This window comes from Chroicocephalus ridibundus, chromosome 14 (assembly GCF_963924245.1).
Source record: "Chroicocephalus ridibundus chromosome 14, bChrRid1.1, whole genome shotgun sequence".
NCBI classification, from domain to species: domain Eukaryota; kingdom Metazoa; phylum Chordata; class Aves; order Charadriiformes; family Laridae; genus Chroicocephalus; species Chroicocephalus ridibundus.
Genome location: NC_086297.1, coordinates 8,031,687 through 8,049,524, shown reverse-complemented (window position 1 = coordinate 8,049,524; position 17,838 = coordinate 8,031,687). Strand labels below are relative to the sequence as shown.

At 46.0% G+C, this 17,838-nt stretch overlaps 1 protein-coding gene across 1 annotated transcript; it reads right to left on the bottom strand.

Moving 5' to 3' along the window:
• Window positions 1–112: 112 nt before the first annotated feature.
• Window positions 113–14,445, bottom strand: NUP85 (nucleoporin 85). The gene is made up of 19 exons (XM_063352253.1): window positions 14,014–14,445; window positions 13,842–13,935; window positions 13,603–13,765; window positions 12,566–12,636; window positions 12,005–12,048; window positions 11,154–11,223; window positions 10,065–10,186; window positions 9,551–9,685; window positions 8,846–8,968; window positions 8,331–8,462; window positions 6,904–7,010; window positions 6,530–6,613; window positions 5,834–5,899; window positions 5,229–5,380; window positions 5,022–5,139; window positions 3,550–3,650; window positions 1,637–1,788; window positions 900–986; window positions 113–307 (listed from the first exon to the last, which is right to left on the bottom strand). The coding sequence occupies exons 1-19, from the start codon at window positions 14,044–14,046 to the stop codon at window positions 206–208; spliced, it is 1,956 nt and encodes a 651-aa protein (XP_063208323.1). The 5' UTR covers window positions 14,047–14,445; the 3' UTR covers window positions 113–205.
• Between the last annotated feature and the right edge of the window lie 3,393 nt (window positions 14,446–17,838).

Below are 17,838 nucleotides of genomic sequence, written 5' to 3'. Positions count from 1 at the left end.
CCAGAGCAAGTTAGAACAAGCAACCTTAACATTTTGATGCAGCTCCTTCTCACAAGTTACGTTTATATTTCTTTAAAGTTATGTTTATGGAAGACAAGAACGAATCCCCAAGCAATATGCAAAACAAAACATTTATTCTTAGAAAAGCAGTCAGGTTTATGTACAGTGAGCCACACAGGATGAGTAAAATCGCATATTGCTGTCTTCACGATCCTTCCAACGTGCCTTCTTTGACGATGACTCGTGCAAGATTTCGTGCAAGAGCAAGTCTCAGCATTTCCACTTTCACAGTCTCCACGTCCTCATCCTAAAAACGAGCAGAGTTTGGGTTACGCTGCTACACGCAGTAATGAGCTGGCAACAGCTTCTTTTTCAGAGTTTTGGAAAGTACAGATGCAGGTCATTAAGAGGAAGAGCATCTATGTATTTACCTGTCACAGGGACCTCCTGAGAAGAGCAAAAGCTACATTTCCTACTTTTAGATCAAGACAAGAGAGCATTGCCAAGCCTTTTCTTTTTTTGGCAGCTGCAGGGGTTTGCATGTGGAGCAAATGGCTCCCTGTTCTGCGCCTGGAACGTTTCATAGCTCGAGCTGTTAGACGGCAGCATCTCAGCTTTTCATTTGCAATTACTTTTCTTGGAAAAGCATCTCAGTCCAGTGACAGCGGAACAGTGAGGAGTGGCAGCACTCCTGTACTGGCTTTGCGGATACTTAAGTATCCGTTGATGATGCCTCATTTGGCTGGCCTTTAAAAATAACACCACATACCAGCATCAGGAACGCAGCCTCTCCCCCTTCTCTGCCCCCACGATGGAATATAAATTTAGAGTTTGCTTTCCCTGACCCACCCCACAGCCCCACCGATTCGTTATCCAGTTGTCCTCAAAAAAGGAGCTACCTGGAATTTCTGCTTATCCGACTTCTGTGCTGTCAGGTCCTCCAGGCACCGCATCAACTCGTAAGTCTGCTCTGCTGAAAATACCACCTGTGGAAATCAAAGTATTTCCTGAAAATAATCAAGTTTAAGGACATCACAGAGTCTGAGAAGATAACTCGGTTGAGAGGAAGGGAACACTTTCACGCTCCCACAGATCCGGTCTGACCCTTGAAATCACAGGATCAGAGGCTAATTCAGGCTGGAAGTGACTTTGGGTGGTCTCTAGTGCCACCTCCTGTGCAAAGCAGGGCCAGCTGCGAGGTGAGGGCGGGTTCTCTGGGCTTTATCCGGTCACGGGTCTGTAACTGCTAAACTGTCATTTTCTTGGTGGATCTTAAAGCAAAAAATCAGCTTCGAAGAAGGAAGCATGCTAGAAAAATCTTCAGGCCAAGTACCAGAAGGAACTGGATGCAGCGTGTACTTAAATTATCGCATGTATGTATTCTACTGTTGTTTCCTAAAAGCAGGGAACCAAGTTAAGAGTTGATTGTCCTATCCTGGGTCCTGTGTGCTCCCGCTGACAGGACACTTGGAGAGTTTTGCAATTCGGGAACTGCCACGAGCAGTTCTTTTGCACTGGAAGTGCAAGTCCTCGCCTGGGGGCAGAAAGGGGGGTCTCCGAGTTGAGGTACCTTCTCAGGAAGAAAAGAAAAGAAAGGCGCGAGGGGCTCTCTGTCTTGCGTGACCAGGCTGCTCACCTCTTTCTGCTCCAGCAGGGGAAGGGCATCTGTCAGCAGGGTCATCCAGAAGGAGCAAGGAGCAATGTGAGCCGTCATCAGCATCAAAAGCAACCTGGCAGCTTCGGAGAACCGCTTCTCCCCGTACAGCCGGTGGAACTCTCGGTACTTCCCTACACACGGGTGTTGGTGAAGGGTAAAAAGCATCAGTGTCTGTCAGTCAGACCCGGGTTACTGGTGGCAGGAGGTGCGTTTGCTCCCACGAAGGCTGTGGTAGAATCACCCCCACCTGAAATGAGTCTCCAAAGCAGCCGAGTCTGGGGGAATGGGAATCTCGTGCATGAAGAAAGGTTCAAATAGAGGCTGGCTGAAAAGGCAGCCAGAACCTGTCACTGTTCTTGGTAAGGTCTCCTGCTCGAACCAGCCTGTTCGCTACCTGCTGCTGCCTGGTGCTGCGTGTTTGCAGGGAGAGCTTAGAGACACCGGTGGTGTCTGCAGAAACCGGGAGCAGGGCGGGAGAGAGAGGCAGGGGTTGAATGTTGGTTTTGATATTGCAGAATATCAGGAGGTCTGAAAGGCTTCATTGTCCTCCTGACTGTTTAAATGGAAACTGAGATCTTTGTTAATGTGGAGAGTTCTGCTTTCGTTAAGAATGTTAGATCAATATCCAGCACGTGAGAACTGGCTGAGGATGAAAGTGAGTTTTATTCCATGGCTTTGTTTTATATCCACTGAACTGTCAAGATGCTGGAAGTAATAATTCCCATTCCCCTTTGACTAACGCTTGAGCTCAAGATGGGAAAGTTTTCCAGCAAAAATACACTGATGTGTCTAAAACCTCCAAAGGAAAGACAAGCAGAAATATTTTCAGGCCTTTTAGGATTTTTTATAAAAAGCAGAAAGGGAGGTAATTTCTGTACAAACACAGATTATAACACAGTTACACAACTAAACTACAAATCTTTGGGGCTGATGCAGGGGTCACTGGGTGACGCTGGGCATACAGAGAGAGGAGGGATTACCAATTTGGTAAGTTACAGTTAGCTTCTAAGCTTCATTTGGGATAAGGTTTAAATGAAGGAAATACAGTTCCAGTTTTGCAAGGTTGGACCAAATGGGAACAGATGAAATTCAGGATCACCCTCACCGCAGTGCTGGTGTCAGCCAGAAGGGGGTCGGTCCAATTGCCAACAGCTATTCCAAATTCCTATTAGATTTTGGCCCCAGTAATTGGGTTTGCTAACAGCCACAGCTCCAGAGAAAGGTGCGTTTCAGCTCCATTTCCTGCCTTGCTCCGTTAATCAAAGGCCCCAGAGCAGCTGCAGCCAGATGGGCAGGTTACCACAGCCCGCGCTTGTGCCAGGCAGGAGAAGGAAGCTGCGGTATGTAAAGGAAACAAGCTGGGGGCCCTCCGCTGTTACTTGGCACAACTGCTACAGTGAAAGGGTAGGAGAGATCTTGTGTTCGAGTGAGCTTGAAATTGGCACGCTGAACCAACACAAGATGTTGATATTTTGGAGAACTTTATGAAGTTAGTAAAATTATCACGCTGTCAAAGTAACTTAAACCAGTGGTTTTCTCTTCTAAGGAAGCCCCCTAAGGTCTTCCAGATTGTGTTTGTTAATATTTCAAAGTCTCTGTGGATAGTGACACAGTCTGGAAAACGACTAAGAAAGGGGAGGCCTACAAGTGGCGGAATTCAAGACTATCCTGCTCGAAGCAGTGCAGAACAGACGCCTACTGTGAGGGCAATGGGAAATGCAGTCCCCCAGTAGCAAGAGGGCTGCATCCCAAATCACCTTCGCTCACTTGCCTTCCCCTCATCACTGAAACAGGATGTAGCCAGATGGAGGAAGAGGCAAATCCAAATAATTCTGTGGAGTGAACTGTGCTCTAAATAACAGATTAGAATGAAAACTGTAGATGCTTCTTACCAAGAAACGTTAGCCGGTCACTAAGCAGCATGGATGGTCCCAAATTATCAATGAGGTCTAAGTCAGAGAAGCATCCCCTTTCACAATAGTCCTTAAGGAATCTAGGGAGAAAGTAAAACACAATAAAAGCTTAAAGGGGAGAACATCGTCCGCATTCATTTTGCATCTCCTATTCCCTTCCCAGAAAGCTTTACTGTACAACTGAGTTCCATCTTAATCAACCTCCCGTGAGGCTTTCAGAAGACATCAACATGTTTCCTCAGAGTGGCCAATGAACGGGTGTAATGTGGGTTTAACAGACGTTTTATTTATTCTTCTAGATTTTGTGGTAGTTGAGATCTATTCTTTAAAAGGAATAAGTGAAGGAAGGAGCACAGGAAGCTGAGGCTGGTGGATGCATAAGTAACACTCCCAGATCATAACAAAAGCTCTATTTTTCTGCTGTGTAAAAATGTTGATAAGCAGCAGGAACAAAAACAATTCTAAAAGCTTTTCATCTGTTTTGTCACAGCCTTCATTATGCTGCTTTTTTCAGAGCTGCTTCCTGTGATGGTTTTCTTTCACCTTCTGTTGAAAGAAATATAATGATTCCCACTCCCTCAAAGAACTAATGAAAAAAAAAAACCACCAAAAACCCAAACCAGCAATCTCTTACTACTCCTTTTTTTTCACTGCTGAAGACAGAGTATTGCCTGGCCACCTACCCAGAGTGTAATTTCAAAATTATACTCTAACTATGCAAAGAGATTGATACCTGCCTATTTCCAATTAGCAAAAAAATACATGACATGGATGGCTAGAGATTAAAAAGCATAAAGAGAGTTGCCGTATCTTTTGTCTAGGCCTAAGCTAAGTGTCAGCATCCTCTTGAGTTTTATAACAACCTTCCCACCCCTGCAAGGTCAGATATTGTGACAAGCTTATGCAAAACCAGGGACATGAGAGAACTTTACTCTTTGTTACATATGTTCTAGCTGTGGCTTGATATTTTTTTTGCGAATGGTGGCTTAAGTAACGACTCCTGACTTGTCTGAGATTGCACTGTGAACTAGACTAGTTAAAATGATCTGCTGAATAAAGGACAGAAGGGGAATATCCTCTGCCCAAAGCAGTTCCCTGTACAGCCCGTCAAACGGCCGTGTCACAGCACGTGAAAGGGCAGTGCGTAAGACAGAGAGATTGCCAGAAGAAATGTTTATCAAAGCAAGGTCTAAGAGGATTGGACTGTTAAAGCCAATCTGTTTCATCTCCTGATTTCATGAAGTAAAACAGTGTAGAAAAGAAACAGCTATGGGTACTGTAGATGAGAGTACCCAAGGATGTAATTTTCTAGTCCAGAAGCAGGTACTTGGTCTGAGGGAAAGACAATCCCAACCTGCCCGCAGCAGGAACACGGCAGAGCGGCTGCCTTCACCCCTTCCGACCGCCCCGCTACAGCAGCAGCAGCCTGAGAGCTGCTGACTCAGACTCACCGATCGGATATCAGTGTAGCAAAAGCCGCATCCTTAGCTCTGATGCTCCAGGACAGGGCAGAGCCCAAGCGATTATTCCGCAGAGCTTTCATGGCCATGATTTTACAGATGCTACGAACTTAGGAGAAAACACAGAAGAGGGAAATAATTAGCTTCAGTAGTTTCACTTGTATCGCTACAAAATGATGAGATTTAAGAATCAATCACCTTGTTCATGCATCTGTCTCTGCTCGCAGATCCTCAGCACTTTGAGGGCCTTCTGTTCCGTGTTAAGGGGTATCCGTTCAATATGAAGTTCCAAATACACCCTGCCGTATTCTGGACAGTGGTCAAAGTAATCTACCCCCAGCTGCCACAGGCTGAGAGGGGGAAAAAATCATCAAGAATTCCAATTGTATAAATCTTACAATAAGCAGAATGATAAAGCCACGAGGAGAAGCTGAGTCCGCATTAATAACAGTTAGCGCTGATTAACTTAGTATTCAGCTTTTACCAGCTGCCTATTATGCAACTGTGGAATACCTGCCTCTCACGAGTGCTTCGGTGCAAGTTGCTCTGTACCAGAATAGCCACAGTGGCAGGAGTAATTCTGTCCTGGTCAATACGCTTTGATGGGTTCTAACAGCGAGCTTTTGTCTTTCATTCAGGAAAGGGAACGTGCTGGTGGTGTACGATCCCTTAGGGACACCTTTGCTGAAATTCTAACAGTGGCTTCTGTACGTTTTGCTGTTTTACTTCGTTAACACGTATTTAGTTGTTTTGGTTGCCTCCCTGTTAGTCTGTCCTCTGAGTTCAAAAAAAAAAGTTGTTACCTGTGATGGGAGAAGAGTCCTGAGGCATACTCTAGCAGAAGGAATTCACGCATATTTGAACCAAAACTGAGGAAAAGAGAGAAAAGAAACAGGCATTATTATTTGCACCTCACTGGGAAAAAAATGCTGATTTTATTTCACAAGTACTTTTAATTTATGCAGCATGTTTTCTCATGGGCTATCTTAGTAAGCTTTGTACCTCAGGCCTAAGCATGCTGGTCAGCTTTCTCCTTGGGGAGACCTGCCAAATATTTACAGCACTTAACAAATACAACTGAGAGAAAGTGCTTTAAGAAGCTGAAACTTCAAGGGAATTCAGATAGCAAAATTCGATTGCTCAAACTTAAATTTATTCAGAACATAAATACAGAACTCTTTTTAGATGAGTTTCTCACTATTCCAAATAATCACAAAGATTTGGGCCCTTGATTGTATTTCAGATAAAATTATATTTAAAAAAAATATCCCAACACTGTACTGAGGCACTGTAGAGTAGCACGTCAAATTCATCAGGTCAGCAACTGCTGCTGCTGCTCAGAGCATCTGGGCTGCCTGTAACTTCAGAGGCACATGCAGCACCTTTACTCTCCATCCTCTGTATATGCCCAAGTTGCTCCTTTTCGACCAAAACCCACACGCTGTTTCAGTCATCCTTGCTGCTGGGCGTCTGAATAATCAATGCAAAGAAATACTTACTAGAGATTGTGAGACTGCAGGATTTTACAGTGATCGAGCAGGTCAGTCAGATGAGCCACAAACCACCAGTTGCTCAGGGCAATGCTGTATTTGAAGCAAGCAAAAGAAAGAAAAAAATAAGCCTACCACTGCCAAGGAGTGGGTCAGGTTTTCCACAGGCGTTTCTTACCAATACAGAAACTGTATTACACAGTAAAATGTCTGGTTACAATGTCCCAGACCTAATTGCTGCCTCCTTCACATATTCTTGCTAAATTCTTTGAAAGGATGATGAGGTGGGCTGTACCCATATCCTCCACCCCAAGTACTACTGGAGTGAATGCACACAGAAGCAATACTGTAAAACCAGAGAATCAAAAACCTTAAAACTCAACCTGCATTCCTTGATCACTTGATGCATCTCAAATTCAAAGGCTGCCATTAAAATCGTGTCTAGAGGCTCAGGGCTGCTTTCTCCACCCAGGAACAGGTCCATACTAGACTGTGGAATGAGATTACAAGACATGATAAATGCAGAAGTTGTGAGATGGTAAAAGGAAGACATTTGGATGTAGCAGCCTCGTTTAGGTTATTTTATGGGAAATAGTAAGTCATAGAGGCTGAACACATTAATAAAACAGATTTTTCCTTATTTTAGCATAAAGAAACCAGGAAAACTATTTGCAGGAATAAACCGGTAACATTAGACACTGAAGAGACTGGGTCTTCAACAATTATTTGTCCACTGTATCAGTCTCCCAGTCCACTTACAAATTCCCCCATCAGAATGAATCTTGCACTGGGGAAGAAACCGCTACAGCACGATGACCAATGTCAATTGCTACAACGTGTTTGAAATGACGGACAAAAAACCTCTAATCACTGTCCATCACAATACAGAAGAGATACATCATGTCTTGGAAAGAGTGAAGAAGGATGGAGAACATCGAAGGTGGGAAACTCTTTTTGGGTGATCACCAACAGCTACGGTAATCTATGATCGCATGCTCCACCCAGCAGTGATGCTGTTAGCCCGTTACTTGTAGTAATTTTCTATATGAGACTACAGGCAATAGTCAAATGCCTTGAAGAACTTCAAGGGTTCTTGACGTATTAGCAGGAATGCTCACATAAAAACAAAGGGAAGACTGTAAAGGAATATGGAATATTAGTGGTTTGGTTTAAATAAAATTAATCGCTTAGTGTTAGGCTGCATTGCCGTACTACTTATATAGAACTCAGCACGAGTAGCTAAAGTTGCTGAAGCCTTAGGCCGCAAGCTGTGAACTTTCACCTAGATAACTTGAACTTGTTTCGCACTTCTACTTAGTTACACAAAGGAAGGCCCTGAGACCGCTACAAACCAGGAGATAAGGAAGCTACTACCATTAGCAAAGGCTGCAACCCGACAAGAACAGTTAACGGCCCCGCTGGAGACAGAGAGAGAATCCAATGAGGAATAAGAAGACCCCAGACCATAAACTACCATTGGACCAGGTGGCATGTGTGAGGCACTGAAGAGCGCAAGGGGCGGATGCATAGATCTTAAGGGTATAATTGCCCAGGAATTTCTTTGTGGAATTTCTTTGCGGAAGCACCCAGCTTGAGCTCTCCTTGCTGCTGTATCAGTCAAATTATTTTAGGAGGGATTTTTGCCAGAGACTCTGCCACGGCAAACCTAAGGCAAAGGAACTTCTTTAACATAGGAAACATCTTACAGGTACATAGCTGCTGGAAGATGTCAACCCTCCCAAAGTTCTTCTTTAAGTAACCCTTGTGTGCAAGAAACGGTGAAGAATGTAAGAATAATTCTACCGCATACCTGTGCATAAAACCGCAGTTCCATTGGCTTCACGGTTGGATGGGAATACAGGAGTCGGGTAACCAGAAAGTGGTACCAAGTAGTCATGAGTTCCTTTTTCTCCAGTATGGCATCCTCATCTCCCAGCAGGATCTAATGGGAGAAAAATAGGAGTAATTCTGCAAATTCAGCAATGTACACAGCTGCATTGTAACTCTTCAGAGGCATTACTCCGATTTTGCAAAGTTGAGAATTGAATCAAAATTAAATAACAAAGGACAAAGACCTTCTCAGAGCTCAGCTTCCTAATCAGTCTTGTGGCCTTGGACACAAAGAGAAAACAATCCGCCCAGGCTTGCAAAGACTGTTGCAAAACAAAGAACGCAGTACAGAAGACTGGCCTGAAATCTCCCGATTTAATGAACAGATCATCCAGCACACTCAAGTTACTTATGGCTACACGGGGCTCCTGAAATACACGAGGATGGATACAATACTTGTCCACAGTTTCTTTCCTTCCCAGCAAAAAAACACACCTTGCAGATGGATTCCATGTGGGAATTGGAAGCAAAAGTTCCATCCTGTAGATAGCGCTGACATTCTTCATGCCAGTGCTGCCATTTCAGCTCCATCTCGGTCAGTGTCTGGGTGTTGCTAAGCTGAACAAAGAGAAGATACATAAAATAAAGGAAACACCAAGTCAAATCACAACAGGCGCTTGAGCTGAACTCAGTCATTCATTCTAAAAAGCTGAAAATGGGGCTGCCATCAAAGTTTTCCTGGTTCTACAACTTCATTTGAAGTCTCTTATTCCACCCACCTAAATAAGACAAAGGAGAGCCTATGAGAGATCACCGTGATGCAGCTGCAGTTTTTCCTCCACAAGGAGATCACTGCAACAGAGGGAAATCCTGCTGGAAAAGTCTTAAGAGAATGTTCTGTACAAGAAAATTCAGATGAGAAAGTTTCAGACAACTGGATAATGTGTCCTGCTGCAAAAATGATCTAACTATGTAATTTTGTCACCTAACGGGTTTTTGCCTGTATGGTTGGGTCTTTTGAGCAAGTCAAGAACACAAGTATTATTACTGTAAAGGATTAAGACTGAGATATTTTAATGGTCAACAGGCAGTGATGTTACAGGAGCCGCAGCAGAGATGAAACAGACTGGACTAATCCTGCCATCCCTCTTCTCTCTTTTCCCAGTGGAACTGCATGAAAAAAATCCACTTTGTACATACACTGGGCATAGGCATCTTCTTCATCAAGTCGTCCAAGATTTTGTACATGTTCACCGACGTGGGATTGGCGCTGGCTTCCTTGGAGAGCAAGTGCCGTGCTTCATCCATTCGGCCTTGCAGCACAAAGACATCCACCTGAAAAAGCCACCTGTCTGTGAGCACTGCACGGCGCAAGGCTACAAAATACCCAGGAGGAGTATCAGAGGGGAACTTTAACTTGCGATTCAGGCAAGTTAAGTGGAGTTAAAATGCTTAAACTGTAGGCCCTACTAATTCAAGTACACCGTGTAAGTCTTGACCTCTATAAATCATGAAAGTTGAAAGGATCAGGACAGGAACGAGGGCAGGATGATCATAAGAATGGCTTCATCTTAAAACCTATACAGGCAGACAGTAGCAGTGTCCTAGCTATTAGTTCCTGGGACGTAGTCTAGTGCCAAGTGGGGAGGAGGAAGACAAAACACACAAGCGTGAATTCTCATGGTTGAAGAATCTTATAGGTGACTATACTCACCACGTTCCAGAAGAGCTCGTGTTTCGATGGATTTTCACTGCTCAGAACTTCACGGACCATGTTGTCCACATCACAGACATGAAGTCGAACCCAGTCGAGGAGGCGAAGCAGCAGGGGACCAGCTTTATGCAGAGGAGATTTCATTCTTTTAGTTCCCAACTGTTTGTTCCCAAACTGCTATTTTACATGCTTCTAACCTTAATGGTCTGACAATCACTAGATGAGGTTTACTGATTGGATTTCTACATGCCATACTCAAATTAAAAAGAACAGAGTTCCTTAAGTCATCAGGCGGTGGGAGCACCAGGCTGCTGACAGATTTCTCTGTGGCAAATTTTAGACAGAACAGCAGCAGAGTCCAGCAGAAAACCCTAACCAGTTACTTGAAGAAATAAAAGGTGAGCGATCGAGATCATAAATCTTGCAATGACAAAAAGACACATAGAATGTTTCTGTTTAATTTAGCATTAACTCATTATTGTTAACTGAATATGAGGAGGAAATCTGGCACTAGGTGATTAACTTTTCTTAAGTAATCTACAATTTGTGAATCTCTCTTAGAGTTCTGGGACTGTGCAAGAAGCATATTTGTTTGTATAATCCGATTTCCTTAAAAAACATTTACTGCTTTAAAATTATGGTGTAAACAAACTGACTTCAAAAATGGCATCCTGAAGTTAAATGGTATCCTAAATGACATCCTAAAGGAGTTGCACCAGATAATGCGTAAATGTTAGTTGGCATCAATGTATTTGATGCTTAAAGATGTGTTTATGCTTAGAAGTCAAATAAATTGGCAACAACTTTTGATATCCCTCTTCTTCACTACCTTTCTGTTAAAAAGACAATTTAAATTGTAGTGAACTACATGAGGGGGAAAAGTAGAAAGCAAATCTAATAGCTTGACATAATTCAATACAAAGAAGGCAATTTACTGAGGCAGAAGAGGTATTAAAAGGCTTGTTGGCACTTGTTGTATCTCTAAAACATATTAAAATATGACAAAACGGATGCTATACACATTTTAAACAAATAAATAAGCAAACAAAAAGCCCTTCAGTCTTAACATCAGGATAGTTCACTGCTCACCTGCAGCTGCTTCAACAAACAGAATCTCACACAGGTTCCAGATCAGCTCCATTGCAGAGAGAATAGAAACCTAAAAAAAAGCCGGGCCACGTTTCAGATTCAGCAATTCTTCCAGGTGGGGTTTTTTAACCATATAAAGGCATCTGCTGTCCATAGCAATCAGTGAAGCTCAGTTCTTATAGACAAGAGAAATGTCATAATGACATTTCAGAGACACAAATTAAAATACAGAAACAGACCCCACTTCTCTACACCCATTCAGCTTAGAAGATATTGAAGCTGTTTGTGTATTGAAATGCAATGATAATCTGTCATCGGTGGGCAATACTAAATAGTACAGAAAGTGTTATTTTCAGCCTTTTTGCACTCCTGAGATTTAACAATACAAACAGCAAAGGAAGAAAGAAAGGCCAATGAAGCAACATCACTGCAGCTAATAGGACAAAACTACTGTGAGCAATCTGCTCTTCCCATGACACTCTCCCAGTGTCTGGAAGTTCATGGTGAACATCTAGAGCTTGCTACGAGGCTCAGATGCAGTTCACCGGAGTGTTTCAGAGGTGAAGTTTCAGACAGGCAAGTAGTGGCCCACAGCTGGCTTTAAGATGACAAGAAAACATCACACCTATAACACTGAATACATGTTTAAGAAATGGCACTGAATCCAGATGTTGGGCATCTTTTTATTGTTTTAGAAATAAAGGAGCTAACTATTCTTGGTCATGAAATGCATGCAATATACTAAGGCAGAGTTAAATCTAAAATGCCTTACTGCCACAGTGTTGGCCTTCATAAATTTACTAGCTGGTGACTGATGTTCAGTTGTGACTACATGACACGACTGCAGTTACCTGAGTGCTGTACTGGCTCTGCAGGGCAGGGTCCCGGGCTGAAACTGAGGGAAGAATAAGGCAAGTCAAAGAGCAACGTATTTACCTTTCACAGCCCTTTTGGGGCTCATAAATAAAGACAACAGTACCTGATCACTCATCAAACACAGACCTAATTGAGTGCACACATGGCAATAACTTTTATACAAAGCTTTACAACTTTTTTTTTTTTTATAAATCCTGTACAAATCTGGGTATGGCCGCATAGCACGGATGGAAGGGAAGAGTAAAATCTCCCACTTTTGGGGGGAGCAAGCTGTTAATTTGGACTCAGTTTCCCATAAAACTGCAAAGACTGCAAGTCCCCAGAAAATCAGTTATAACACAGTGGAAAAAAATAATCTCTGAGACCAGATTTACAAATCAACTTGTAAATCTCCTGAAAGGAAATGAAGTCTTGATAATTACTGAAATCTATGCATGCTATATTACAGTAGTTGCATTAACTTACAATTGAAATGCTACTTTTATAATCACAAATAGCATTTCCTTTTATTGCAGTAAGAGAAGAAACAAACTTACTAGCTGCCTGGTGCATGTCCTCCATACAGGCTCTTATCACCGATCGGTAGTTTTTACTCACTTGAACCAATCTGCCAAACACAAAAAGGCTTTGGTTAGAGAGAGCTGTTTGAGTTTCCGTCTCATGCCTGTTGTCCGCTAAAGCCTTGCAAGTTTCTCTGCAGCAGTGGATGCTCCCAGCACTTGGGCACGTGGGAGCATGAATCCTGTGGGAGCCAGCAAGGCTGTGTGTAGCGGTTGCTGGTGATATGGTTTAACCCCAGACAGCAAGTAGGATCACACAGCCGCTCGCTCACTCCCCCAGGTGGGATGGGGGAAAGAATGGGGGGAGTAAAAGTGAGAAAAAAACTCGTGGGTTGAGATAAAAGCAGTTTAATAGGCAGAGCAAAAGGGGCGCACACAAGCAAAGCAAAACAAGGAATTCATTCCCTGCTTCCCATCGGCAGATGGGTGTTTAGCCATCGCCAGGAAAGCAGGGCTCCATCAGGCATCACAGTGACTTGGGAAGACAAATGCCATCACTTTGAACATCCCTCGCCTTCCTTCTTCTTCCACAGCTTTACATACTGAGCATGATGTCATACGGCGTGGAATGTCCCTTGGGTCAGTTGGGCTCAGCTGTCCTGTGTCCCCTCACAACTTTTTGTGCCCCCCCCCCCGACTCCTCGCTGGTGGGGCAGTGTGAGGGGCAGAAAAGGCCTCGACTGCTCAGCAACAACCAAAAACATTAGTGTGCTACCAACACTACTGTCATCCCAAGCCCAAAACCACAGCACTACAACAGTTACTAGCAAGAAAGTCAACCCCATCCCAGCCATGACAGCTGGCTATGTGCCCAAAGGTGCTGGTCAGCAGGGTTACTGGAAGGATCAGGGCTTTGTTTTGTAAAATTACCCTAAAAGTGGCATTTTTTTCTGCACCGCTACTGAGTACTGCGGCTCTGAGCAGTCTGGGTTGCCGAGTCAATGGCATTTGCCTGGCTGGAGAAGGAGCAGGTCGGCGGGGTCCTTCCCCCCTCCCGCTCCCCACCCACTCACTGCGCCCTCCTCGACTTCCCCGCCAGCTCCTCCTCGCTCCGCTGGAGCCCGATGAAGATCCCGTGCGACTCGTTGAAGAGTTTCCTCAAGGTCTGGATGTAGATGTCCTGATCCTTGCGGACCACGAAGACGCGGGAGGAGAGCTGCCCTCCATCCCCGCTACCTGCAACGCAACACACCCCGGCTCAGCGCCCCGGGCGGCAGCGCCCGGCCCGGCCCCCCCCAGGACGGGGACCCACCTCTGCGGCCGAAGAGGGTCTCGCACACCAGCACCTCGGCGGGGCCCCAGGCGAAGCACAGCTGTCTGGCCGACGGGTCCGCACCCGGCACCACCTGTGAGGGGACGGCGGCCCGTCAGAGGCTCCCGCACCGCCCCGCGCCGCGCCCGCACCCCCCCGTCCCGGCCCTCACCATCAGCGGCGGCTCCGCGTCCAGCTCCTCCATGGCGGCGGCCGCGCTCCCCTCACGCCTCCCGCCCGCCGGGCCGCGGGGAGGCCCCACCGCGGCTGCCCGCGCCGCTGCCTGCTCTGCGCCCGCAGCTCCGCCGCGCTCCGGCTCTTCCCCGCCGCACCGCCGGCACCGGCTGAGGCGCCGGCCCGGGGCCGAGGGAAGGGACCGGCGGAGCTCCGACGGTTCCGGGCAGGCGCCGGCCGCACGCCCCGGAAGCGCTGCCGGCTGCAAAGGCCCCGCCGGGGCGGGACGGGCCGCGCTCTCGCCAGTCGCTGCTTCGGGCGCTTCCCTGGGGCCGCCCGGAGTCCCGTCAGGCAGCGGCTGTGCGTTGCTGCCGCGCGGGGCGAGCTCCCCTCCCAGCGGCCCCGCGAACTCCCCAGGCCTCTGCCTCCGCGGCCCGTGGGTGCTGCCCCTCGCAGGGCCCGGGGTGAGGAGGAGGAGGAGGAGGAGGAGGGAGGGAGGGATGAAGGAGGCTGCCCCATCATCTGCTTCATTTTCTTGTCCCGGTGGTTTAAGCGCCGCATGGGCGCTCGTGCTGCGTGGTGTTAGACAGTCAGCGCTGTCTTCGTGTTCGCTCCATTGCCTCATAATAACCGGTTTCTCTTATTTCTCTACGCGCTTCAAACACTTGCAGGGGGATGAGCCTCCAGGTTGATGAAGGTGACATTCTCTGGAGCAGAGTTGCTGGAGCTCTTGGGCAAGCTCATTGATAAAGCTGGCAAATGAAATGGTGTGCAGAGAAGAGAAGGCTCCGGGGAGACCTTAGAGCGCCTTGCAGTATCTGAAGGGGGCTACAGGAAGGATGGGGAGGGACTTTTTACCCAGGCATGTAGTGATCAGAGGAGGGGTAATGGCTTCAGACTGGAAGAGGGGAGTTTTAGATTAAATATGAAGAAGAAATTCTTTCCTGTGAGGGTGGTGAGCCCCTGGCCCAGGTTGCCCAGAGAAGCTGTGGCTGCCCCATCCCTGGAGGGGTTCAAGGCCAGGCTGGACGGGGCTTGGAGCAACCTGGGCTGGTGGGAGGTGTCCCTGCCCAGGGCAGGGGTGTGGAACTAGATAATCTTCAAAGTCCCTTCCAACCGAAACCCATTCTATGATTCTGTTACTTCAGTGGGTTGCCTGCGGGTTGGAGAAGGACTCATGATGAAGCATTAGATCGGTCACAGCAGGTCGGGGAGAGGTGCTGTCAGGTGTCAGAACAACTCTGCTGTGCCTTATTCGCGTACCCAGGGTCGTGAGATTTTTTTTCCTTCTCTGCCTAGCAGGGGTCAGGGTGGTGGTTCAGACCCCCTCGAGAGGGGGCAGTTTCCCTGCTGAGGCTGCTGGAGGCTGCCTAATCCGCTCGCTGCTAACTTGTGCAGCTCACATACCGACGGAATTGAACTTGAGTATCTGTTAATAACTTGGTGTGATAAAACACTAACCGCACGCTGCACCTTTCCTTCCAGTCTGCTCTCCTTCCCATCTCTGCACACTCCTCGCTTTTTGCCTGTTCCTCTCAATAACAAATGTATTCAGTGATACACTTTTTAAGAAAAATATTAGCAACACTGTCTTGCTGAACTCACAGCCAGAAGCAGCCAGTCCCCCTCAGACTGGTGGTTTTCAGAGAAGCTCACTAAGAATTAATTTTTCAAGATAGCTTAAATAATTCGCTGTCCTCATATGACAAATGCTGCAACACTCCACTGCTGAACTGCCTTTTTTCCTTTTTTTACTTTATTGGCTTCTGCATCCATCATTTGCAATAACAATAAAGCTAGCAGTTATCTGTGGTAGGAGCACACTGTGCTGAGAAAAGGAAGCGGTGTCTGTTCAGGTCAGTCGGGAGGAGCACCTTGTTGCAGGCCTGAAGAACTTAAATCTTGAGAAACCCACTTGAGAAACTAGGACTCATCAGTTTTAAGAAAGCTCATCGTCTGTTGTGGGTAAGATCCTGCATTTGGGGGGAATTTTGGGATGTGCATGTATTCAAATCTCTGTTGTACGAAGTCAAATTCATCTACTGTCTTGCAAAATGGCGCTGCTCTATGCTGCAGACTGCTGAGGATGTTAGTGCTGATATCTAGATCCAAAATATCCTTCCACGCGTTACTAAAATGGCTTCAGATACAAATCAAAACTGGATGTCTGAAAACCCAGCAGTGAGGGGTCTTCTGCCACCATTCTTCAAGGGTAAGGTGCTCCTCCTGTAACTGCATCGGTTTCTTGTGACTGGTAGAAGGACACTTCTAATGGCTTATGCTTTCAGACTGGAGAAAAATACAGAGCCCACTGCTTGTATGGGCATCGTGATTAAAAGCTACTAATGAATTAAAATGCATAATTACTATAGAGCTGGGTTACTTTCTTCATGGAAATTGGAGACTTGTCTACCAAGTGAGGTCCTTGTCAGAAGGATGGGAGTCGCTATTTGTTTTCCATGTAGTGAAGCTATGGAGTTCTCTCCATTTGAACTCGTTTGTGTATCAACCGTGATAGCAGAACTTGCCACCTGAGGCTTTCCTGGGGACTCTCAAGTACATGGAGCATCCCTGTGTTCTTTCACTGTGACGTGTGTGTTTCTCTTACTTTCCTTTTATCCTTTTCCACATAACACTTGTCTCTCTGGACCACTCTGTAGGGAACCATAGCCCTACCCGCAGGGAGAGGCAGCCAAAGGCTGATGGTCAGCATTTACCAAGTACAACGATGCTAGAGAGTGCTCATTGGTCTCACTGGCCTTATTGTGGAGAGAGAAGTGTTGATGGCTGAGGTGGTGGATCTAGGAGAGGGACAGTGTCTTCTGCTCCAGGATCCCACCTGTGTAGAGACACTAGAAGCTGGTCTAGGAACTATAACTCTTTGATCCTCTCCTGCTGTCTCTTGGCACGTCTTGCTTACTCACTAAAAATGCAAGTGGCTTTTCATCTCTGGAGCCACTGATGCTCTTGAACTGATAAGGAAAGTGGCTGGTTCCTGGGGAAGTCATCTCGGGAAAGGTGAGTTTTAGTATGAAATCTTGGAATCTCTTAGTCTTCCTTTGAAGGTTGGCTGGAGGCCTGCACACATCTAGAAGGGAGACCTCCTTGCACGCCTTGTCAAAAAGGCTTCTGTGCCGGTCCAGTCCATGTAATTAAGTAGAATTGGGAACCACCATGTCAGCATGGAACTTCATACTGCTCAAAAACGCTTTGGAGTGCAGGCTGTGGGTCTGGTGAGGAAGGCAAAGAAAAACTGTTACTTTTTTCCAGTCAGAAAAAAAAAACAACAAAAAACACCAAGAAACCACAACAAAACAGCAAAAAAATCAACGCCTGATGAGGAGGGGAATTACTAAATTGCAAAATAGGAGGTTTGGAAGCTATTTCATGACCTGGGGAACAGAGGGATGGATCAGCATCACGATCAGGGAAGGCACAGAACAGGCAGTGCCCCAGGCAAAAAGCATTTTCTGTTCCCGGTGCTAAATGAGTATTAACGAAGAGCAAGGCCTGAATAAGCCACTCGGACCTTCAGGGTCCAGGCTGAGAAAGCAGCTTCAGCCCTACTCGCTTGCTTACTCATTCAAATAACTATTTGCTTCCTATTCTGTGCAAAATAACACAGTTTTGAAGGGACTGGAGGTGCTTTTGTAGGCTTATGCTTGCTAATGTGCCGTAGCACACACTTGTGTTACTCCACTTGTAGCTGCCTTAATGTCTTAAAAATCTTAATGTCTTAAAATCTCCATGTGAAAGGGAAGGTATGTTGAATGCCCATGTTTCCTGCCCTCTTCAAAAGAGGGTGGAGAAAAAAGCCTAAGAG